The sequence below is a fragment of the Neopelma chrysocephalum genome, unplaced genomic scaffold (assembly GCF_003984885.1).
Source record: "Neopelma chrysocephalum unplaced genomic scaffold, ASM398488v2 Primary Assembly neopelma1_155, whole genome shotgun sequence".
Taxonomy (NCBI): domain Eukaryota; kingdom Metazoa; phylum Chordata; class Aves; order Passeriformes; family Pipridae; genus Neopelma; species Neopelma chrysocephalum.
In genome coordinates, this window is record NW_020897817.1 from 582,300 (window position 1) to 605,824 (window position 23,525).

The 23,525-nt window shown below is 57.7% G+C and overlaps 3 protein-coding genes across 6 annotated transcripts in view; all 3 read left to right on the plus strand.

Annotated features, from left to right (window-relative positions):
* LSM10 (LSM10, U7 small nuclear RNA associated) overlaps positions 1 to 990 on the plus strand; it is a 1,153-nt gene extending 163 nt beyond the window's left edge. For both annotated transcript variants that reach the window (XM_027701249.1, XM_027701251.1), the window contains exon 2: positions 416 to 990. In XM_027701249.1, the coding sequence (XP_027557050.1) occupies positions 435 to 806 (372 nt within the window). In that variant the 5' untranslated portion in view covers positions 416 to 434 and the 3' untranslated portion in view covers positions 807 to 990. The remainder of the gene's footprint in view (positions 1 to 415) is intronic.
* Positions 991 to 1,514: 524 nt separating this feature from the next.
* STK40 (serine/threonine kinase 40) lies at positions 1,515 to 18,300 on the plus strand. Of its 2 annotated transcripts, none has more exons than XM_027701252.1 (12): positions 1,515 to 1,592; positions 5,371 to 5,483; positions 6,919 to 7,038; positions 7,977 to 8,062; positions 8,519 to 8,662; positions 9,833 to 10,060; positions 10,841 to 10,893; positions 13,555 to 13,670; positions 16,205 to 16,349; positions 16,687 to 16,806; positions 17,083 to 17,167; positions 17,811 to 18,300. In XM_027701252.1, exons 3-12 carry the CDS (start codon positions 6,927 to 6,929, stop codon positions 18,027 to 18,029), a joined length of 1,308 nt encoding a protein of 435 aa, XP_027557053.1. In that variant the 5' UTR covers positions 1,515 to 1,592; positions 5,371 to 5,483; positions 6,919 to 6,926; the 3' UTR covers positions 18,030 to 18,300. The 2 variants fall into 2 exon arrangements, with proteins under 2 accessions (XP_027557053.1, XP_027557054.1); XM_027701253.1 differs by lacking the exon at positions 1,515 to 1,592 and adding an exon at positions 3,470 to 3,709.
* Positions 18,301 to 20,519: 2,219 nt separating this feature from the next.
* On the plus strand, positions 20,520 to 23,165 carry EVA1B (eva-1 homolog B). Of its 2 annotated transcripts, none has more exons than XM_027701428.1 (3): positions 20,520 to 20,608; positions 22,120 to 22,236; positions 22,337 to 23,165. In XM_027701428.1, exons 1-3 carry the CDS (start codon positions 20,536 to 20,538, stop codon positions 22,750 to 22,752), a joined length of 606 nt encoding a protein of 201 aa, XP_027557229.1. In that variant the 5' UTR covers positions 20,520 to 20,535; the 3' UTR covers positions 22,753 to 23,165. The 2 variants fall into 2 exon arrangements, with proteins under 2 accessions (XP_027557229.1, XP_027557230.1); XM_027701429.1 differs by having other exon boundaries at positions 20,537 to 20,604; positions 22,113 to 22,236.
* The last annotated feature ends 360 nt before the right edge of the window (positions 23,166 to 23,525 follow it).

A 23,525-nucleotide genomic window follows, 5' to 3' on the forward strand; every position in this document is an offset into this window, starting at 1 on the left:
GTGTGTGTGTGTGTGAGGAGTGTGTGTGTGTGTGAGGAGTGTGTGTGTGTGTGAGGAGTGCGGGGGGGGGCGCGGAGGAGCCCAGTGTGCGAGGTTGGGGGGGGCGGGAGGGGAGAATGGGGTGGCTGGGGAGGGGGGCAGCGCGCGAGGAGAGGGGAGAGGGCAGGTGAGAGGGCGAGGGGTGGTGCCTGTGCAGATGAACGTGAGAGGGGTGGGATGTGTGCGCGTGAGAGTTTGAGCGAGTGCAAGGGGTGTAGGAATGCAGGTGAGCGTGAAAGGGGGTGTACCTGTACAGGTATGTGTGTGATGAGGATTGTGGAGGCACAGTGTGCCCTGTTCCCTTCCTTCTGCCCTGTCCCAGCCCAGCCTTGTTCCCCCAGCACTGTCCCCATCCTTCATCCCTGTCCCAGCCCAGCCGTGTCCCCCCAGCCGCCATGGAGGTGAGCCACTCGGTGAAGGAGCGCACCATCGCCGAGAACAGCCTGGTGATCCTGCTGCAGGGGCTGCGGGGCCGCGTCACCACGGTGGAGCTGCGCGACGAGAGCGCGGCCGCGGGGCTCGTCACCAACGTGGACGCCTTCATGAACGTGCGCCTGGCCGAGGTGACCCTGACGGACCAGCACGGAGCCGTGTCCCACCTGGACGAGCTCTTCGTCACCGGCAGGAACGTGCGCTACGTGCACATCCCCGACGATGTGGACATCAGGGCCACCATCGAGGAGCAGCTCCAGGCCATCCACAGGGTGCGCTTCTTCGGGGGCCGTGACAAGGGGCGCAGGGAGTTCTCTCAGGCCAAGGACAAGTGAGGTGGAAGTGCAAGGATGGGCCCAGGATGAACCTGCCCCTTTGATGGACTGCCACACCAGACATCCTGCCCAAGGACATCCCCCCCCAGGGACTCTGCGCTCTGCTGCTCCCAGGGCCGGTGCCTGTGGAGGAGCAGGGATGGTTTTTGTAATGAATAAGCCCCAATAACCCTGTTGAAAAGGCTCCGTGGTCTCTCTCTGCTCGTGTCCCTCCTCTGATGGGCCAAAGGACCCTTTGGTCAGGATTGCCGTCCCGCTGCCACCCCCGGCTCGGCCTTTCCCTGCCCATGGGAGTTCCAACCCAGGGCGCCCCAGCGTGGGGGGGGTCCCCATTCCGGGGGTCCCCATTCCGAGGGTCCTGGTCGGGGGGCTGGGGGGCTATGTGGGCGTGGCCAGTGCCTTAGGCCCCGCCCCTCCGCCAATCAGCGCGCGTTCGAATCTCCCGCGTGCCCACCAGCACCCCGCGCCAATCAGCGACGGGCTCGTCCCGCTGCAGCCAATCAGTGATGGGCTCTTCGCTCCGCAGCCAATCAGCCTTCGCTACTCCCTTCTCTCTCTCTTGAAGGCACCTCAACCAATCAGAGCCCGCTGCAAAGCCCCGGCCCGGCCCCCGCTCCATGTCCAATCACAGCCCGCGCCGCCCCCGCCGGCCAATCAGCACCGTCGCTGCCCCGGCCCGGCTGCAGCCAGCAGGGGGCGGGCTGGGACGGGGAGGTGGCGTCACTTCCGGTGCCAGGCGGGCCCGGAGCGGAGCGAGGCCGGGCCGGGCCGGGCCCGGGGCCATGGGTGAGTGAGGGGAGTGGGAACAACGGGAACGGGGCCATGGGGCAGTGAGGGGAGTGGGAACAACGGGAACGGGGCCATGGGGCAGTGAGGGGAGTGGGAACAACGGGAACGGGGCCATGGGGCAGTGAGGGGAAGGGGAACAACGGGAACGGGGCCATGGGGCAGTGAGGGGAAGGGGAACAACGGGAACGGGGCATGGGGGAGTGAGGGAGGGGAACGGGAACCTGCCCCGGGGAGCTGAACCTGCTGCCCGTGGGAGCTGCCCCGGGGGCTGAGGGATCTCCCCCACCCAGAGCCCGGTGCTGGTCCCTCCTCTCGCCGGTGCAGGCCCTGAGGGTGTTCAGGCTCTCCTGGTGGGGGAGAGCCTGTGGGATGGCACCTTCCCCCCGACTGGAGGGGTTGAGGGTCCCGGTGTCCCACCCTGGCCTGGCTGGGGGGGATGTGCTGCGCTGGTGTTGGGGATTCAGTGCTTTGGTAGTTCGCAGAGCCTTTGAGAGCCTTGAGGTGTGGGTTTCACACACCCTGCTGAGTGCAGGTGTGCTGGGGGCTCGCGCTGCATCCTTTGGTTGTTCCTCTGTGGTGTCTGTACTCAGGGTTTGGTCACAGCATCGTGTCCCTTAAAAGCAGAGTTCAGCTGGGTTTGATCCTCAGGGTGTTGTGGAATTGTCTCCGTGGAGCAGGCAGGGGAAGCCTTGTAGGCACCGAGCTGGGCTGTGATTCAGCACAGGAAGGACATGGAGCTGCTGGAGTGAGTGCAGAGGAGGCACCAAGGTGATCAGAGGGCTGGAGCAGCTCTGCTGGGAGAGGTGAGACTGCTCAGCCTGGAGAAGCTTTAGGGTGAACTAACTGTGGCCTTCCAGTGTCTGAATGAGCTGACCAGAAAGCTGGAGAGAGACTATTTACAAGGGTCTGGAGTGACAGGACAAGGAGGCATGGCTTCCCACTGACAGAAAGTAGGTTTAGATTAGGTATTGGGAAGAAATTCCTCCCTATGAGGGTGGTGAGGCCCTGGCACAGATTGCTCAGAGAAGCTGTGGCTGCCCCTGGATCCCTGGAAGTGTCCAAGGCCAGGTTGGACAAGGCTTGGAGCAACCTGGACTAGTGGAAGGTGTCCCTGCCCATAGCAGGGGGTGGAAAGGGATGGTCTTTAAACTCCCTTCCAACCCAGACTGTCCTGGGATTAGGGTCAGCCCTACGGCTGGTGCCTGAGCTGCCCAGCCTGCTCAGGTGGAATAAGGGGGGTGTTATCAGTGCAGATATCCTGGCTGTCCATCTGTGCCTCCCTCCTGCCCGGGAGCTCCAGCTGGAAGCTCTTGCTGGGCAGAGGAAGCTCTGTGTGCCCGTAGTCATTTTCTGCCTGAAACGCCTGTCTTGGGTTGGTGTTTCTCGGCGAGGCTGTCGGTGTGTTGTCACACTGCAGACCCCAGCAACGCTGGCCTGGCACTGTGTGCAGGGAACTTCAATCCATTCCTCTCCAGTCAGGGCCAGGTGAGTCACTGCCTGGGAGAAACCGGGGCCACACCTCGCTGGGAAGTGTCAGCACGTGTGCGGGTCAGGCTGTGCTGGGCACAGAGCTCCTGCTGCGGGGGCTCCTGGCACATCAGCGGTGACAGGAGCAGTAAAGGAGAAGCAAAACCTCGGGATACACCACACCCCTCCCCTCCCAGGGTCTGGAGGGTGAGCACAGCCTGGCCACGGGAGCAGCCCCTGGTTGGGGACTGCGCTGGGGCAGCAGCTCAGCCTCGGGTGCTGCAGCTGCATTCCCAGGCTCCTGCTGGGAGGGTGTCGGGCTGGAGCAGGGATTTTTCCCGGGGAATGTGTCCTGCGCTTCTGCTTGAAAGAGTTAAGCTGAGGTTGGTGTTTATGTAACCAAAGAGGGAACTCCCAGAGATGAGTCCTTGGCTATCTCATGTGGTGATGCATCAGAAGGGCTTGAAGAAAGCCCGGCTTGTTGCTTGCGCTGAAATTACGTACTGGAGCCCTGTGCTTCAGAGTTTCCCCGGCTGCCTGCGGGGGGCCGGGCTGGAATGTGCTTTCCCCGCTGTGTGACTTGGACTGTGGAAGCCTTTTTTGTCCCTGAGGAGCTGGAGACTGGCCACAGCTGGCTGTGGGTGGAGGTAAGGTGTGCTGGGCTCCTGTACTCCCAGGTGCTGGCTGTGCCTTGCTCACACGCCCGGGACTCAGCTGCTGGGCAGGTTGGCTGAGGAAGGAGTCTCTCTGGTGGGGGGGTTCAGCGGGGGCTGCCAGGGCTGTTCCTGTCTCCCAGCTCTCAAAGCTCAGCCTGTCCTTGCTTTCCCGGGTGCCTTCCATGGGCACAGGGGTGCCCCAGCCCCTCGTGCTGCCCAGCGCCCCGGCACCTTTCCTTCTCTGGTCAGACAGATTCTGTGCCTGGTTTTGAGCGAACTTCTCGCTCAGGGAAGAAGTTGAATGAGTGTCCGTGCAGTTCCAAGAAGCCTGTGAGTCAGGGCTCCGTTTCGGGAGCAGGCTTCCCTTCCTGGAAGGGCAGCGCAGCGGAACACGGGCTGCACTGACTCATACAATGGGCTTTTTTTATAGAGAGAGAGATATATATATACACACATATGTTTATTTCTCTCAGAGAACGGTTCAGCTTCCAGAGCCCCCAGTAAGGGTAACATTCCTGCACAGGGAATCTCCCCCGGTGCTGTGCAGAGGGAGGGGAGCAGAGCCCACCCCAGCCCGTGTGGGATAATGAGTCAGGGAAGGGCTGAGGCTTCCCCTGTGCGTTCCACGTTATCTCTGGGGATGGAATTGTGTTGGGAAGGCTGAGCTGGCCATGGGAGGAGGGACAGTGCAGACAGGATGGGCCTGGTTTGGCGCTGAAGAACAAAACAAAGTCCTATGACTGAAACTTTGAAGGACACTACATCCAAAAAAGTAACTTTTGCCTGATTAAGGGTCGTTTATATATCAAAATGCACACCCTGCATGTGCTAATCAGCTTAATGAAGTACATGCTACCACATATGACTCTCTTACTCAACTCCCTGCATAGATCATGCTGTATGTGGCATTGCAGGAGGAGGAGAAGAAGGTTGGGCTGTGTATGAGGGGGGCAGAAATTTCCCCTGGTGAGGAGGAAGAGCCAAAAGCCCTTGGAGACAGTCAGTGGGAGACTTCCTCTCCCTGCTCCCAGGGTGGGATGATCCTGGTCTCCAAGGACCAGCTGGCACACAAGGGGTGTGTTTTTGGCCAAATTTCATACACTTAGTGCAACAGCCTGCTTTCCTTGGGATCTGCCCTGCAAACATTCCCTGTAATCCCCCAGCCAGCGACTCCTCCGCAGCCCTGCCTGATCCAAGCTCCGCCTGCTCCCAGGGAAACCTTTCCAATGGGAGCCCAGGCTCTGTCCCTGGGAGTGCTGATGACTCGGGTCTGAGCTGTCCCTGGCCAGGTTTGCCCGGGAAGGAGTGAGGCAACACTGGGACCTGCCTTCCCGTGCAGGAAGCTGGGCTGTGCTCCATTTAATGTTGTGTTCACGGAGGGTTTTGGTCCCACGAGCTGGGATTTGCTGTGAGCCAGACTTAAATGTGAACTTGGGTTAATCCTCGCTGATAAGTCCTGCCCAGTGTGGTATTTGGGTGGGAAAAGGTGCAGCCTGATGGTGCTCACGTGATTCCCTGCGAAGGCTGCGCAGAGAGGGAACAGAGTGTGACAAAACCCTCTGGGCCAGGTCTCCAGCTTCATCCCAAATGCGTAATTGTGGTCAGAATAATCCAGAACCGCAGCATCAAGTGCCTCTTGTTTCATGTTACAGAGTCCTCGACCTTTTGCCCATCCAGCCTTCTCCAAGGTGATGACTCCTGTCTCCTGAGACGTTGGAAAACCTAGTTTGGAGGAAGAGTAAGGATCCAGTTGATGCTGAACTCCGTGAGTCCCTGTTTACAGTAACTCCATTTGCAGCAGAGCTGTCCAGCCCAGATTGCACAACGGGTTTATCCCAGAGTTCCCCCGCGGGGGGGTTTCTCCAGTGGAAATGTTACTCACATGTTTCCAGCAGAGATGACGATGTCCAAGGAGGGGAGGAGTTTGTGAGGCGCAGTCAGATGTTGGGTCAGATGTGAAGGGAACGAGGAGCCCGTGGGGCTCAGGGCTCTGTGCAGCTCTCTGGGCCTGGGGGCAGAGCTCTGCTGAGGTGTGAAGGCAGTGGGAGCTGGGAGTGCAGGGATGCAGAGTCTGCTGCAGGACTCCTCCCCTTGTGTCCCTGGCTGTCTCTGCTCCCGGGGACAGGTACTGCTGGATGAATCAATGCAGTGACATCAGCTGTGTCCACGGCAGGGGCGGGGCTGCCAGAGGGGGAACTGCTCTCACATCGAGTCCTTTATCACTCTCTTGCCTGGTGAAACACTGTGACTCTTAAAACAGATAAGTGCAGCCAAAAAAATGTTTTCCACTCTGCTGTAGTAACCTCTTAGGGGAGAACTCCCAGGGTTTGGTTTGAGGGAGGAAATGGAGCTGTGCTTGGTTCCTCTTCACACCCACCCCCCCAAAATATCTCTAAAAAGTGAGAGCACAAACACTGAATGTGATGATGTTTGTGAAACTCTTTGAAGCTGTTTTCCAAGAGCTAAAGGTGTGCTGGGAACAAAGCTTCCGTTGGCTGGAGCTGGTGCATGCTGGACTCCAAATTTCAGCTGCATTGGATGTAGGTAGATGGAGATGTAACAAGGTCAGATCCTGAAGAGGTACAAAGAGAGAGGGGACTTTTTTCAAGGCTAAAAATAAATTTTTGAAAAGTCATTGTGAATTTAATTGAATCTCAGGATAGCTAACGTTTATTTTCTGTGCCCTTGTTGGGAAAGGTGAAAAATATTAAATTTTATGATCATTTTTGTGCATTCTTAGCTGTTTGAGGAACAGACTCGAGCCTCTGAGGGACTTGGTGGGCGGCTGTGATGCCTTGTGGGGATCCCCCATGGAGGATCCCCCGAAAGCCCCCGGGCAGCAGCAGCAGCCACCCATACACAGGGATAACTTGGGCACCTTCTTTCCAAGGTTTTTGGAATATGTTAATTTGCAAACTCGTTTTTGCTGTAAAACAAGCCTTAATTATCTTGACTTGTTCCCACTACGTCTCTCAAACAACTGTTGTAAGAAATGTCGCTCTGAGTAACGAGGCTGATTTGTGCCTGGAGAAACGCTGGGAGCCTCCAGCCCACCCCTGCTCTGCCAGGACTGTGTGTAGACACACGAGTGGGCAGAGCCTCCAGTGCACCCGTGGGTGAGAGCCCTGCAGCACAAACGAGGGATGGCAGGAGGGAATAACTCAGTGGCTCATGGGCCGTGGTCTCTCTTCCCTTTCAAGAGCCGAGGATGAAGCGGCGAGCATCGGACAGAGGAGCTGGGGAAACATCCGCCAAGGCAAAGGCTCTGTGCGCGGGGATTTCTGGGAATAACGCCAAGAGAGCAGGTCCTTTCATCCTGGGTAAGCAGGGACGGGGGATTTGCACTTGTCAGGGGAGCTGCTGGTGGCAAAACTGAGAATAAAAGGCGCCGTGGAATGAGGGAAAGCAGGTGTGGAACTCGGTGTCTCACCCGAGAGCGCGGGTCAGTGGATGTGCAGAGCAGCCTGGGGTGAGCTGAGGAGGTGTGGGATGCCAGTGCAGCAAGGCAGGCAGAGCTTTGGAGAGAAATATGAGCCCTCGTTTTTACCTCTTTTTTTTTTTAAGCTACATTCTTAAACTTTGTTAATGAGCAAATTCATCTGGGGGCTCTTTGGTTAGAGGTCTGGGAAGATGTGTGACCCTGCTGGCCTGGAATGTGCTGTCACATCAGCACAGGGGCAATGTAATACTGCACTAGTGGCCACTAGAAGTGGTAGGTGCCAAGGCAAGGCGTCTCTGCCAGCTCTGAAGAGTTGCTAGAATAGTTGTTGGTTCAGAACTAGTTCTGTAAACTGTCAAAAATGGTAGACTTTGCCGTGGAAACTAATGGATGATCAACTGGAGCTGATTGATTTAAACTGAGCAGTGGAGACTCTGTGTTAACTTGAAATTTGGGCAAATTTGGGCACACATGAGCCGTCCCTGCAGAGGTGGCAGCTGGTTCCCAGGTGTGGCAGGAGCAGTTGCCAGGGGTGTTGCTGTGTGCTTCAGACACGCAGAAATGGGGACTTCTGCAAACAGCTGGGCCACGGTTGGGCTTTGATAAATGTTTCTCCAGGGAACAAATGAAACATTGTCCCAAAAGCTTTCAGAGTTTAAGACCTTTGGGTTTTTTTAGCTGTCGATTTGTGGAAACACACTCAGGCTCCTGCAAAAAGGGAACTTGGTTTCAGCAAACGTAGCTGCGTGACGCTGATGTAACCCGGGTTAGTCACTGCTGCTGGAGGGAAAACAAGTCTGTCTCTGCTTTCTGCTGTAGGTCCACGTTTAGGTAACTCCCCTGTGCCAAGTATTGTTCAGTGTTTGGCAAGAAGGGACGGGACAGATGACTTTTATCAGCTGAAGGTAAGCAAACTGCTGCTCCCAGGTCTCCAGGGCTCCTCAGCCCCCGTGCAGGGAGTGGTGTGGGCTGAGCCAGGGCAGTCAGACACGGCTGCTGGAGCTGCCCCTCGGCAGGGCAGTGCTGCCAGGCACAGATCTGTGTCCACAGCAGCCCTGAGACAGGGCCTCTGCTGCTCTCCCAGAGCCCTTGGATCTGTGCCTGGAATAGGGCAGCTCCAGGAGGGAAAAATCACCTGGCACGTTTGCAAGCAGCCACCTGAGCCCCTTTTCTGTGGTTATGAAGCTGCTGCTGCACATTCTGCACGGAGGGTGCTGGGTTCAGCCAGGTCTGTGGCAGGGACACATCCATGAGAGCAATTCCATCAGCTGTTAAACACATGGGGATGCCAAAACTCAGAGAGGGCAGGGAACATGTGGGTTTTTCTGGGAACTGTAAAGATCTTTTCCCTTTTCCTGAAGATTCTCACCTTAGAAGAAAGGGGTGATAAAGGAATAGAAACCCAGGAGGAGCGACAGGGCAAGATGCTGCTGCACACGGAGTATTCTCTCCTTTCCCTGCTCCACAACCAGGAAGGAGTGGTCCATCATCACGGGCTCTTCCAGGTACACTGCTCACCGTCCAGGCTGGGGCAATGCCAGGGATTGCTGGTGGATTGAGCTGCTTTTGTTTAATGTACTGTTTGTGCTGACCCTGTTCTTGTGTGTCTAGAGTTCCAGCACTCTGAGATTAACCACTGCTGCTTCAAACAGGAGCTCTGCAGAGTTCAGTGGGATGTAACAGAGTTTGGGATTTGGGAAATGTGAGAACATTCACAAGTGGGACAGGCATTCAGCACTGTCCCCTTCAAACAGGACAACAGCTGCTTCAGTGGCAAATTAATTAACACCTTTTAAAATTAAATTTGTGCTTTCTGGTCTTTATACTGATTATGATGACTTTTGATAAGGGGAAAAATAGCCAAGAAACTGTTTCAGCAAGTTAAACCAGTCACTGTGCTGGTCAGTTTTTGTGTGAGTGGACTGTGTTGATCCCTCAGAGCTGTTCACTGATGTGAGGGGCTGATGGGAATTACTGCTTTGATGGTATTGCCTGACTTGCTGGTTACATTTTGTCAACGTGCTTTTCGCTTGAGACCATCTGTACTAGATCTGAAATAAGCTGAATGTCCAACTCAGCTGTGTCTTGTTTAATGTCGTGGAAGAACTGCTAATTGTGTCTGAAAATTTCTGTTCTTCTGGTGAATGGTGTGTTGGATCCCTGCTGTTCCCAGAGGCTGCTCTGCTGCAGAGCTTCCCTGGGCTCAGCTCAGGGGGTCTGTGTGTGTGAACAGCATCAGCACTGACGTGGCACAGAGCCAGACAGCACAGACTTCCTCTGCCCTCTTTTCTTCTGTGAGGAAGAAATCCTCTCTGTGAAGGTTGTGAGGAACTGGCACAGGTTGCCCAGAGAAGCTGTGGCTGCCCCTGGATCCCTGGAAGTGTCCAAGGCCAGGGTTGGACAGGGCTTGGAGCAACCTGGGCTAGTGGAAGGTGTCCCTGCCCGTGGCAGGGGGTGGCACTGGATGAGCTTTAATGTGCCTTCCAACCAGATTCTGTGTGATTTGTGAAGCAGAGCTCCTGTATCTTTCTGAGATCCCACCTCAGGGCAGAGACCAAGCACTGAGATTGCACTGGCTTATTTTGAGATGGCCCTGCAGCTGTTTGTTCTCCCAGCTCTGCACCCGTGCCCTGAGGCTGCCCTGAAGGGTTGCTGCTGTGTTTGCCTCCCTGCAGGATCGGGCCTGTGAGATTATAGAAGATCTGGAAGCCAACAGGATGGTGAGGAAGATGAAGAAGCGCATTTGCCTGGTGCTGGACTGTCTCTGTGCTCACGATTTCAGTGACAAAACAGCAGATCTGATCAACCTGCAGCATTATGTCATCAAAGAGAAGAGACTCAGCGAGCGGGAGACAGTGGTGATATTTTATGACGTGGTACGAGTGGTAGAAGCATTACACAAGGTGAGAGCTCCCTTACCCCTCCAGTGCTGGGAGCCTGAGTTTTCCCACATTAGCATAATAGGTGCTTTCAAACTTCCTGGTGCAGGCAGTGGCCGGGTCACAGGAGATGGATGTTGGCAGTGTGCTGCACAAAACCTCCTGCCCCAAGCCCTGAAGAGCATTCCCTGCACTCCCCTCCCTGCTCCTCACGTTTCTGGAGGATCAGGTGCTGTCTGTGGGCTGTGGAGAGGGGCCAGCTGAGGGCAGGGCAGGGGAACCACAGTGTGGTAACCTCAGCCAGGGGAGAGCAGAGCCTGATCAAACACAGGAAACACAAGCTGTTTCCTTTTGAAGCAGAATAAATCACAATGTAAGAATTGATTTGTGGGTTCAGAACCTCAGGCTGTGAGTTTGAGATCAATGAACTAGAAACTGTTGCAGTAAAAGTGGATTCTGTGGCTGTTGGATTTCTTACCCCGAGACAGGGGACACTGTGCAGGGCAGCACACGTGGGGCTGCTGAGGGAATGCTCATCACAGTGGCCTTACAGAGCCTGGTCACTTCAAATCTCTCAAGTCTGAGAGCTCTTTGTGTTAGAGTAGCAAATTTGCTTGTTCTGTCCTGATCAGAATCAAAGTGAAGTGCACAGAGTACCCAAGATGGAACCTGACCTGCAGCCTTGACCTGGGTTATTTCTGAGAATGAAGATACCATAGTTTCTTTTTAGTGTTCTGGTCTGAGTATGGAATTTACACTTCTGAAAAGGCTTTTGCTCATGTTATACTCTTATATTTTTTACAGAAAAATATTGTGCACAGAGACTTGAAACTAGGAAACATGGTGCTAAATAAAAGGTAAGAGTGCTGGAGAGCTGCTGTCCTGGCAGTGCTCTTGTTTCTTCCCCAAAGCAGATTTCCAATAGAAACACAGTCAAAGGCAGCACTTGTTGAGCCCTCTCATGCAGGAGAGTGAGGGAAAAATACAGATCCAGCCCAAAGTTATATCCAAAGTTTATCTCCAAAAAGGAATTGAGCCCCACTTAGATGGTTCACTCTTCCCCCCAGCTTAGTGACCCCTTGTCAGTACTTCCTTTTGGATTTTAACTGCTGAAAACTGAATTTTATAGTAATTGAGAAACCTGCAAGAGAAGTACTGATTTTATGTGTGTTTACAAAAAGAAGAATTAACTGTGGTGATTGGTTCTGTTCCCATCATCCACTCTCCACTGGGCCAAGAGCATTGCCAGCCCTGCAGGCTGTCCTACAATCACAGCAGTGTTAGATCTGACTGTTGCACTGCTGTGTTTTTGCTAGCAGTAAAATATTGACTTATCCAAACAAAAGCTCTTCTGTGCAGTGTGTGTTTGTGTCTGAAGCAGCTCCCTTGTTCCATGGGGGGGTTGCAGAGGGGCAGCAGCTCAGGGCAGTGGGTCATGCCCTGGCCCTGCTTGCTGGCTCCCCGGGGCTCTTCAGTGTCTTGGGTTCTGTGTTATTTAGCTGGCACCTAGTTCAGCTCAGATACTCTGCTCTGTCCTCCAGTATTACATTACTGACTAAATATTTTGCACTGACTCGAGGAATGAGTGGAATTCATCCTTTTCACACTGTCTGGTTTTCCGTGGAATGAATAAAAAGCTGGAAGGCTGGAGGTCTGCAGTCTCTGAGTCTGTTGTACAAAGCTTGCAGGCTCACTGGGCTCACAGCTTGCTGCTTCTCCTCCCTAACACTGAAAGAAAACAGGTTTTACCTACAGAGTTTGAACTTGGTTCCCCCCCCACACACACACAGAGCAGCTGCTGCCTCTCGGGGCCACCTCTGAGTTGTTTCTGTAGAGCTGCTGTAAGATAAATCTCTCCTGCCTGCTGCTTTGATTCTCCTCCTTGCTGAAGAGGCAGGCAAAGGTTGGTGCTTTGAAGGATCCCCACAGAACTTCCCTTCTTTTGTGGGCACAGAGTGCAGGGGAGCACCCAGGGCACCGCTGGCAGGGGGAGGTGTTTGAAGCTCTGTCAGCACACTGGCCAGAGTCATTCCTTGTGACTGTTTTTGCTCTTTACTTTCCATCTCTGTTTTTGCTCTTTGCTGACAGGGTTTGGTGAGGGGGGGCTGGAGCCTGTGCAGCAGTGAGTCATGGGAAGGGTGGGAGAGGCGTGAGAACCATCTCCATGGAGAGGACCAGCCCGAGCAGGAACAAAGATCTGAGCTCACCAGGAGCCAGGTCCCTTCTCGTGGTGGGGTGTGAAGGTGCCACTGCGAGGTCCTGACATGTCCCACCTGAGGGTCCCTCAGACCTTGTCCCCCACGAGACATTAAAGCCTCCCAGGTGTCCCCGTTGGGCAGTGCAGGAGTTGGGTGATTACAGATTAGATCAAATTTCAGGGACTAAATAAAACCAAGCAGCCCTGAACATTTTAGTGTCCTGTAGAACACTTAGTCTTTTAAATCCTTAACAAATCCTGCAGCTTGTTATTCAGCCAGGGAAGTCTCCTGACAGTTGTAGCTAACACTTCTTAAACACCAGTCTGTCTGTTTTAATAACCAGCTCTCCGTTTCCAACCCACACTTGGTTCTGTTTCACTTGTCTGTAAGACTGGCTGGGAGTGTTCCTTGGTTATTGTGACTGACTTAATCCATTCTCTCCGGCTCTGGTTGTGAAATACTTTTCAAGAATGTAGAAATCTTCCAGACAGTGTTTTTCTACTCACACCTTTAAGTTGTACGTTAAAATCGAAATTATCTGAGTGACGTGGAAGGTTTAATGTGACAGTAGTTTTGTAATGAGAAATGGGAAAATTCATTAATGGGAGCTGGCAGTACCATAGGGAAGTAGGGGTGTCCTAACAGAGAAATGTTGTGCCCCTGCAGCTCTGCCTTTTCTGTAGGAGGGTTTTAGGTGTTGATCAGGGTTTGTGTTCAGCCCACCCGTGTGTGGAGAGCAGTCCTGCAGATCACGTGGAGCTGCCACCAGGCTCCTGTGTGGGACAGTTGGGTGACACAAAAGTGCTTGTGCTGAATGTGATCACAGCTCCTGCAGCTCCTCTGGTGGCACAAACACACAGTGTTTACACACAGGGCCTGGGGGCCAGGCACAGGGCAGCCCTTCCACTGCGTGTTTTCCCTCAGCTCCCAGAAGGTGCTGTGTGGAGAAGATGCTTTGGATTGGCAGTTGGGAAGTGCAGGGCAGAATCAGGAGCTAAAAGGCAGGGATGGTCCTGGGAGACTGGCCAAGGTGGGCCAGGTACCACCCTGTGCTTTTATGTGCCCCCCAGCCTGGGTGTGGACATTGCCATAGCTGTGACAGAGACCCTCTGATTCCCCTGGGAGAGCCTTGCAAGCCGTGCTGACAGGTTTGGAATCCCTTCCCTTTGGGATGGAGTTCATCTTACAGCTCTGTGTATCTTTTCCCTGCACTTCAAGCCTCCCAAAAAGCCCCCCAGGCACACACCTCTGTTCTGGAGTTAACTCCCTCTGCCTGTGCTGTGTGGCCCATGTTCCCTGACCCTTTGTGCTCCTCCCCAGGACTCACCGGATCACCATCACCAACTTCTGCCTGGGGAAGCACCTGGTGAGTGAGGACGACCTGCTGAAGGACCAGCGTGGGAGCCCTGCCTACATCAGCCCAGACGTGCTCAGTGGTAGGAATTCCCCCAGCCCCAGCTCAGGGCTTGTTTCAGTCATTTGTGCCCCCTGACAATCAATAAACCCTCCTGTTGTGTCCCCACATGTACCTGCCTTCGTCAGGGCCCAGTTAGGAGGCTTGATCTGCTTTTCCAGCCTGGAAAGTTGGAGGGAAGGAGTGAGTGTGACTTTTTTCTTAGGGCTTGTCTGAACTTCAAAGCTAATTCAGAGCTCCTGCCTGTTCCCTAATAAGTCTGACTGCAGACAGGACATTTGCTTTCCCACATCTGAGTCTTGTTTCTGAGGCTTCTCTTAAGCTGCAGGTAAATCCCTGGACCTAAGGGGCAGCCAGTCCAGATCCCACCAGGATATCAGAGTATTCGAGTTGTGCACTAAGAGGAGCAGTTGCTGCAGCTGCTGCTCACTTCCAGCAGGAACTGGTGACCCTCTGGGCAGCTTCTGGGCCGACAGAGAGGAGTTACTTAAAAATAAAGGAATGATGATGGCAGGCCAGAGCCGTCTGTCTGGGCTGGATCCCCTCTCCAGCAGCCTGGCCTGTGCCTTGTCTCCAGCAGAGGCCTTGAGCTGAATCTGGCACAGAACAGCATTCCCTGATGTCCTCCTGCCTTTAGCTGTTCCCAGTGCGTGGGGCTGTTGCAAACAGCTGTGGTTTCTGTCTGTTCAGTTGCTTCAGGAGGTTTCTCTTCCATGAGCTCTCAGCTCTGCTCCTGTACCAGCCTTTGAGCAGCCACTGGTGGTCCTGGTTAGAGGGTTTCTTCTCCCCCAGGTGAGCTGGCCTAGTGTTGAAGGGTGCAGGTGGGACTGTGCATATGAAACCTCTCCCTCTGTAGATCCAGACATTGGGCATTAGCTCAGGAGTTCCTTGTTCCTGGTGTCCCAGCTGGATTTCAGAAAGGCCCTTGGAGGGAGCCAGTCCTGGGACATCCAACCCCAGTGGACTCCCCTCAGGAGGTTTGTTTGCAGGCAGCAGGAACAAACGTAGCTGAGCTCCTCCGTTGTGATCTGCCAGGCAGGTGTGAGGTGCTTCCCTCCCGGGCAGGACTGAGCCAGGGAGGGAGCAGAGGCAGGCGGGGTGATGGATCCTGGCTTTTTTGCAGGCCTTTCCTGTTCTGCAGGATATCCTGAGGCCCTTGTGACCAGATGGGTGACAGGAGCCAACTGCTGTGCAGGAGGTTGGAGCGGTTGTGGCTCAAGTGGCTGGAAGAGGCTGCAGGGAGCTGCTCCTTCCTGCTCCGGGGTGCTGATGTGTCTGGGACTTCAGCCCAGCTCCCCTCCTGTGTTTCTTCTCAGGGCACTCTCGGAGGTGGAACTGGCCTGCCTGGAGGCCACAGGGCACTGAACAGGCTGTCTTGGCTGATGGCTGGCACCTGAGGCTGTTTGAGACCCTGCAAGGCACAGCCTTAGCTCAGGACTCATCCTGCTCTGCCCAGCCTGGCCCGTGCTGCCACTGCCCTGCCCTGGCTCTGGTGTCTGCCATCAGCCCTTCTCTCCAAAACGTTCTCCCAAAATGGTTCAGTCTCCAGTTCCCCTCCAGGCATCGAGGGAAAAGTTACTTGAGGACATTCCAGGCGTCACCCCCAGCTCGGAGCATCCCTCTGTATCACTGGTGCTCCTGTGCAGGCGAAGCTGGAACGCCTGAGGAATTAATCACTGTTGTGGGTCTCCAGGAGAAACTGTCTCTTCTGAGGGATGGCTGCTGAAATGTCACAGCAGGAAAAGTTGGAGGGGGAGGAGGGAGAGGTGCCTTTTTATGAGCATATAAAGCAAAGAATAATTAGTACAAATACCAAATGCTGCAGCAGTGACTCACTGTGTGAGTCAGAGGAAGTCGTTCCCTCAGTCCTGTGCTGTGCTGCAGCACTGGGGTTTGATTTGGTGACCCTCGTCCGTGCTGCTGTGGGCTGATTGCTGTGACTGGAGGGGCTTTGAAGCAACGTTTCCATCAGGTGAATCCCGGGGCTGCAGCAGCCTTGGGAATGTCTTTTGTGCATGGAAACACCTTCCTGTGCCCTCCGTGACTTCACGGCTGGCTCCAGTGGCTGTGTGCTGGATCCATCCCAGAGGCAAAGCCCATCACCATGAGCTCAGTCTTATCCTTCCTGGGCTTCTGTCCCTGCCTGCCCCTGCCCTGTGCTCTTTGGCCCTTGAATTTCCCCTCCCTTGGTCCAGACTTGCAGGTGGGTGGACCTGTGGAACCTGCCAGGCTGTAGGGATGGTGAGGGGCAGCGACCTGGGAACTGCACCACAGGTCACAGCAGTTCTGATTACCTGATACCCTTGGATCATGTCAGGGTCATTCAGCAGGGGCATTCCTGCTCCACAGGGGATGGGAGGGCACCTGTGTGGAGATGGACAGTTTGCTTATTCACAGAGGATGCACCCTGGGGGGAGTTTTGGTGCCTTGTGATGAGGAAGTGTTTTGGTGGAGGCTCAGTGCAGGCCTTGCAGGGTGCCTGCCGTGGGGAGGTGAGGGGGTCACCAGGCCTGTGCTCTGCAGCGTTTGCAGGGTGTGTGTCCCTTGTCCCCACAGGTCGGCCGTACCGTGGGAAGCCCAGCGACATGTGGGCACTGGGGGTGGTGCTGTTCACGATGCTCTACGGCCAGTTCCCCTTCTACGACAGCATACCTCAGGAGCTCTTCCGCAAAATCAAGGCTGCCGAGTACACCATCCCTGAGTGAGTACAGCCTCCCCCCCCCGAGGGAGTACAGCCTGCCCCGGGGGCCTGCTGGGCCTTACTGGGACAGCTGGAGCTGGAGGGGCTCCCCTCAGTGCCCCGAGGGTCGCAGCAGCCCTGAGAACAGGCTGTTTGTGGTGGACACTGAGGAGCAGCAGCAGAGCTGGGACAGCTCGTGGGAAGGTGAGGTGGGTCCCGAGCTCAGGGACAGGGAATGGACCCCCTGGTTGCTTTGGGGGTCTCAGGGTCAGAGCAGTGGTGGCTCCAGCAGCTCCTGAGCTGTGCTCCCAGCGCATCCATCCTGCCTGCCCCAGGCTCACCACGCTCTGTCCCCCAGGGATGGCCGGGTCTCGGAAAACACTGTGTGCTTGATCCGGAAACTGCTGGTCCTGGACCCGCAGCAGCGGCTGACGGCTTCTGAAGTGCTGGATTCCCTCAGCTCCATCATAGCGTCCTGGTACGTGCATGGGGAGAGCCAGGACGTGCTATCTCTGGCCACAGGCTGTGTTGTTCCAGCTGTGGCAGGCTCAGCTCACCGGGGGAGGCTCTGGGAGCTGCAGGAAGTCTTTGCATCCCATGTCTCTACCACCGGTGTGTGCTGACGGATACAGCTGGAGGGGCCTGTGCCAGTGCTGGTGGCAGCCATGGCCATCCCAGGGGGATCACCCAGGGCTGGGTGAGGGGGGTTGAGCCGGTGCCACGCTCCGGATGCCAACGCTGTGCTCTCCCCCAGGCAGTCCATGTCCTCACTGAGTGGCCCTTTGCAAGTGGTGCCGGACATCGATGACCAAGTGGCTAATCCTGAAAACCCCCAGGAGGTAGGTTTTCCTGCTTTCCTTTCCAGGGAGCTGCTTTTCCGTGCTGCTGTGCCAAGTCTGTGTGTAATGGGAAGGGATGGCAGCCCTTGTGCCCCCGAGCTGGGAAGGGGAGGGCAGGGAAGACGTGGCCGAGTCCTCATCACCCCGTGCAGCGGAAGGAAAGGGTGATGCTGCTGGGACTGGGAGTCACATCCAGCTGGCTGAGCTGCCTGGAAGTGACTCGCTGGCCCCAGAGCCGGAGAGGGGCAGCTCAGTCCCCTCCCAGCAGTGCTCACTCCCTCACACAGCTGGGAATGCTGGGAGGAGGCAGCGGGGTTGGCTCTGGCTCCCGGTGAGCTCCGCCATGGGAGCAAACATCCTGTTTTCCTGCGGCCTGTTTCATGCTGGAAGTGCTGCCTCGGCCCTGCTGCCCGGGGGTGGCCGTGCAGGATGTGCAGCAGGGATGGGGGTCAGGCAGCTGCAGCCCCTGGCAGGGCTGGGATGAGCCACACCAGGACAAAGGTCTGTCCTGGTGACACCGGTGGCTCGCAGGGAGTCCTGCTTGCGTGCCCAGCACGAGGACCTCCGTTATCCCCTGGTAGCCCAGGCCCGTCGGAGGAGCCGTGGGGCTGCGGGCGTGGCTCTGACAGGTGGGTCTCTGCAGGTGAAGGTGACAGAGGAGTGCTCCCAGTACGAGTTCGAGAACTACATGAGGCAGCAGCTGCTCTTGGCTGAGGAGAAGAACACCTTGCATGAGGCCAAGAGCTTCCTGCAGAAGCGGCAGTTCGGGAACATCCCCCCCGTGCGGCGCCTGGGCCACGACGCGCAGCCCATGAACCCCCTGGACGCGGCCATCCTGGCCCAGAGGTACCTCCGGAAGTAGCTCCCCACGCCCCGAGAGCACGAGCACCACCCTGCAGTCTGCCTTCACCTGCCTGCTCCAGCCTACAGCAATACCGGTGTCCCACGACGGGGAATAATGTAGCAAATCCCAAGCTCTGTCCAGGGACACGCACTCACACCCGCTCCGGAGGGAGAAGACTTTTGGAAAAGCTAGTTTTGGAAGCAGCAAACCTCTTGGCATCTTCTGGAATCTGTTTTTTTAAAATCGAAGCCTAGATGACTAATCTGCTTTTAATCATGACTGTAATCTACCTCTCTTGTCTTTTTAACCATGCTGTTCTCTGGATCGAGCAAAAGCTTGTGGGAAAGGAGGAGACTTCCGAGGGTGAAGCTGCTGGCACAGAGCAGCCCCGTGCGGCGCCCGCTCCGTGTGGTCTGAATAAGCTTGGATTTACCAGGGTTTCTGGAAAGGAAGAATTTCTTGAAACCTCCCACTTCCCTTCATCTGCATCAAATCTGTTTCTGTCCTTACGTGCCACCTGGTCTGGCCGTGCTGACCAGCCCTCAGTGGCCGTGTGGCCACCGCCGTGACCGGAGAGCCCGGCCACCACCTCGGGCAGAGCTGAGGAGTCATCTGCAGGGCTGGGATCCTGTCCCCAGCTCAAAGGTTGCACAGGACTTGGCCCCCTGGGGCCTCTGCCCCCTCTCCCACCTTTCACTGATTCCTTTGGTTTATAAGGATCTATGATTTAATCTTATTTTTCAGTAGCTTGTCCCAGGTGCAGTTACAGTTGCATTAATTCTGATTTAGCATTTTCCCCCTCAGTTGTGGTACAGATGTAATATATGAGTTATAATGTGAAAAGCTTCCCAAAATAATCCACCTAGAGGTAGGAAGGGGCAGGCTGAAGTGTCTACTGTATTTGTTCCCAGCTTTTCTTGCCATCCCAGCCCAAAACTGGGGTTGCCTCTGCCCTCCCTGCGTGCCAAGGTGGGGGAAGGATGTCCTGGTTTGTCACCTGGTGCCACTGGAAGAGTTTTGGCCTGTGCTGAGAACAGGAATGATTGTTTCTGAGCCTCATTTATGAACTGGATGCCTGTCTTGCCAGATGAACTGTTCTCACACAGACCTCCCAGGGCTCCCCGTGCCAGGGCTCCCGCTCGAGGTAGCGGCTCTCTGGCTGCCTCCTTCCCTGCTCCCAGCCCTGGTATCACCCTCCTGCCAGCCCTGGGAGCAGGGAGGGGCAGAGCTGGGGGGGCTGCCCTGCTTTTTGGGGCTGTCCTGCTCTTTGGGGCCAGCGTGTTCTTTGGGGGGCGCGGGCAGGGAGCGAGTAGCAGATGTTTGTAGGTAGCAGATGTTTGTAGCGTGTTGTTGCCTTCTCTGGCCCCGGGCTGGGGAAGGGGACGGGCTCTAAGCTGGGCCACTGCACTGGTGGCTTTGTGGGGCTGGGGATGGACCTGAAGCACCCCTGGCCCCGTCGGGCATTACGTCCTGCCTGCGCCTCGCCAAGGCCCCGTGGGCAGGCAGGGCCTCGTGAACACTAACACAGAGCAGCTCCCTGCACGTCCCCAGCTGAGCCAGTAGCCCCAATTCTTTCGCCTTATTTATTTTGAAGATGGTGGGTCTGTCCCAGCACCCCCCAGTGTGTGCCACCAGCAGCAGGGCAGGGACCCCCTGAGCACCCCACCAGGGCCCTGTTCTCTCCTTCTGGTTCTCTCCTGCCTCGCTCCCACCTCTTTATTTTTGTCGGTTTTTTTCCCCCCAAAGTTAAAGCAAAAAGCAATATTCTGGGACTCCCTGAGGCTGTGTCACACCAGGATCCTGTGCCCTGGGCAGCACCGGTCAATCCCACTTGTGCTAAGGCAAACTGGAAGGGGGTGGTGTGGGGGGCAGGACGGGGGGGGCCCAGGGGCTGCAGCGGGACAGAGCCTGTTGTAAGGAAAAAAAGAAAAAGAAAAAAAAAGAGGAAAAAAATTTGTATAAAGACGTTATTTTTGTACTACATGGGAACTACTCCTGCATGTCGGCAATAAAACTTCATACGAGAGCCCGGCGACCCCGCGGGGAAGGGGTGGGAGGGGAGTGGGATGGGGGGGATGGGGGCCCATGTGCTCCGGGAGTTCAGGGGAGCGGGGCCGGACCCACAGAGCAGCAGAGCAGCAGAGTGGCCCCACGGGGGCCCCCGGCCTTGTCCTGCCCCAGGGGCCTCTCTGAGCTTGTCCCTCCCTGGGGTGGCCGCTGGGGACGGTGGTGGGATGCGGAGCCTCGTGTCCCCGAGGTCCGGCCCCGGCACGTCCAGGGCTGGCACGAGGGAATCCGAGTCCCTCCGACACCTCTGCCAGGGGTGACAGGGCCGGGCACTGCCCATGGCCGGGGCAGGCTCGGGGCAGGGCCGGGACGGGGCGGCTCCGCAGCCGGGCCGAGCGCGGGGTCCCGGGGGAGCGGGACGAGCCCCGGCCCCGCCGAGCCCCGGCCGGGGCTGCCATTGGACGGGGCGCGCTGACCGCCAGCCGCCTCCGAACTATTTCCTGTTGCTGCAGCGTTAATGCTAAACAGACCTTTCCCTCTCTTCCCTCGCTCCAGCCAAAGTGCAGCGGCTCCGCCGCCTTCCCGCCCCGGTGAGTACCGGCCCCGGCACCGCGTGGGCTCCGGGCCGGGGGCACCCCGAGGGACCCCGAGGGCACGGCGGGGATCGGGCTCTGCCCTGTGCCTGCTCGAGGAGCTCCAGTTCGGGGGACGTGGGGCTGGGGGACACGGGAGCAGTGCAGGGACACGGGGCTGGGTGCGCGGGGATGGAGAGCTCGGGGCGTGGGATGCAGCGGGTGAGGACGCGGCGCTGGCGGCTCGGGGACGCTCAGTGCGGTACTTGGGGACGCAGCGCTGAGGGACACCGGGCTCGGCCCTTGGGGACACAGGGCTGAGTGCCTGGGAACACTTGGGGACCCCCAGGCCCTGCGTCAGCCCTGCAGTGCCCTCGCCAGCACCGTGTGGGGCTCTGGGCGTCCCTGGGGCCCCATGGCGGGTCTGTGCCCCTCCAGCCCCACAGCCTTGGCGGGGCAGGGCCGGCGGTGCAGCCGCTCCACGGGGAGGGCACCCACCCCTCCTGGGGACCCTGCTGGCCTGGTTTTGGGGCATCCCACCAGAGGGGCTGCCCAGCCCCGGGATGTGCTGCAGCCCTGCAACTCTGGACTGTCCGGGATGGTTCTGCTGATGTGTCACATTTTCTGCATTTCTTTCCTGATTCCTCTCTCCCTGGAGCCCTTTCTGGGAAATGAGCTCGTCCCTTGCCAGGGCCAAATTGCCTCCCGCCCTGTCCATGCTCTGCCCGCTGTCCTGCCTCCCATCCTTCCCCCTGTCCTGCTGCCCATCCTGCCCATCCTGCCCGCTGTCCTGGTGGCCTTTGCACTGTGCCTGTCCTTGTCCCTGCACTGCAGGGCCCCACGGGAAAGGGCCAAGGCTGGAGCTGGGCCAGATGAGGACAGGGACACTGCCCTGATGGGGTGTGTGGAGCACGTGTGTGTATGGGGGGGGCACATGTGTGTGTGTATGTGTGCAGCACACGTGTGTATGTTTGTGTGCAGCACACATGTATGTGTTGGGCACGTGTGTGTGTGTGTGTGTTGGAGCACACATTTGTCTGTGTGTGCGCGCAGCACACGTGTGTGTGTGGAGTGCACGTGTGTGTGTGTTGGAGCACACGTGTGTGTGTTGGAGCACACGTGTGTGTGTTGGAGCACACGTGTGCACACGAGCACAGGCAGCTCCGGCTCCCACGAGCGGCCGGCACAGGCAGTTTTGTGCTGGGATCCCGCTCTGCCCCATGACCCGTCCCGTGGCCAGGGCAGGGGCCGGAAAGCCTGGCCCGGTGCCACAGATCCGCCTGATGCTGCGTCCAGGAGGAGCCGTATCCGTCCTGGTCCCTCAGGAAGGACGGAGGGCGGTGGAGTGGGATGGCTCCAGTTCAGCATCTGTGGGATTCCAGCCCCGGATGGAGCAGCCCAGCCCAGGAACGAGCCCCGCTTAGCGAGGAGCCCCTGGGTGCACCCAGGCACTGCCTTGAAAGGGACCGGGGCACTTGTGGGGGTTCCCAGCCCCCTGTAGATCCCTGCTCAGCCCCCGCATCCCGCAGATGCCGAGTATGTGCCATCCCTGGAGCTGCTGAGAACCACCAGGCACAGGATGGAGAGTCGCCGGAGGGACATGGAGCTGCTCAGCAACAGCATGGCCGCGTACGCCCACATCCGAGGTGAGCCAGGGCACATCCAGGGCACCCCAAGGCCACCCCGGGGCCACTGTGGGCCCTCAGCAGCACAGACGGGTCCCTCACCCCCTCTGCTCTCCCGCAGCCAACCCCGAGAGCTTCGGGCTCTACTTCGTGCTGGGCGTGTGCTTCGGGCTGGTGCTGACCCTGTGCCTGCTGGTGCTGCGCTTGTCCTGCCGGTCCCCCCCGCGCCCCCCGGCCCGGCCCAGCGGGGACGAGGAGGAGGACGACGAGGACGAGGATGAAGAGGAGGACACCATCGACTGCGCGGCGTCCGAGTCGCTGCTGCCGGTGACCGAGATCCCCCTGGAGAGCCACGGCCCCGGGGACGGGGCGCTGGCCGTGAACGTGTTCGCGTCGGCGGAGGAGCTGGAGCGGGCGCAGCGGCTGGAGGAGCGCGAGCGCATCATCCGCGAGATCTGGCGCAACGGGCAGCCCGACATCCTGGGCTCCGGCACCATCGGCTCCGTCGGCACCCTGGGCCGCGTCCACTACTACTGAGCCCCGGCACGGGGGGCAGCCGCCCTGGCACGGTGCCTGCTCCCCCCAGAGCCCATCCCAGGCCGTGCCGGGAGGGACGGGCAGGACACGGGGGCTGCTCACGGCCCCTGCACCATTGGAGCTGCCCTGGGCTGTCCCTGCACCAAGGACGGACGGACCCAGTGCCACGGGCACGCCCAGGGCCGGACTCTCCCGCAGCACCGCGGGACACGATGCACTTTGAGCCATTGGTACGAGGCTGGCACCAGCCAAGCAGCCCCAGGACACGCAGGGACAGGGACATGGACAGGGCTGACCTTGCTGGTCCATCTCAGCCGGGATGGGCAGGGGGTCACCCCATGGGGCAGGGCCGGGCCGTGCATCCGTGTGAGCCCTGGGCTCCTGCCCCACAAACATGGTGCTGTTATACACAAGCTGGAGCCCAGCGTGGTGGGGTCCTGAGTTTTGGGGGGCCCTTGGCACCGGGACGTTCTCAGCCCCTCCCCAGGCCAATTCCCTCTTCGGCCCCACTAAATTTAGCCGGATCTTTTCCGGCACCGCCCACCGTGACCCAGCGCCCTCCCGGCGGGACCAGGGCGGATGTTCCCGCTGGAGTCTGGGATGGCCGCTGCTCCCCAGGGATGTGGCTGCTCCCACCAGGCTGAGCCGCATCCTGCCCTGCTCCCAGCCCCAGCACAGCCCCACGAGGTGCGGGGGCCCCACTGCCCCTTCCCCAGCAGCTTTATAAAAATAGCTTCTTCCCAGGCTGGTTCCCCCTGCTGCCAGCGCCGGCA

Coding starts and splice junctions, on each gene's coding strand:
- STK40 (XM_027701252.1), top strand. CDS start 6,927: ATGAAGCGGCGAGCATCGGACAGAGGAGCTGGGGAAACATCCGCCAAG. Junction 10,061..10,840: donor TGGTAGAAGCATTACACAAG/GTGAGAGCTCCC, acceptor TATTTTTTACAG/AAAAATATTGTGCACAGAGA. Junction 17,168..17,810: donor ATCCTGAAAACCCCCAGGAG/GTAGGTTTTCCT, acceptor GGGTCTCTGCAG/GTGAAGGTGACAGAGGAGTG.
- EVA1B (XM_027701428.1), top strand. CDS start 20,536: ATGCTAAACAGACCTTTCCCTCTCTTCCCTCGCTCCAGCCAAAGTGCA. Junction 20,609..22,119: donor TCCGCCGCCTTCCCGCCCCG/GTGAGTACCGGC, acceptor CGCATCCCGCAG/ATGCCGAGTATGTGCCATCC. Junction 22,237..22,336: donor CGCGTACGCCCACATCCGAG/GTGAGCCAGGGC, acceptor GCTCTCCCGCAG/CCAACCCCGAGAGCTTCGGG.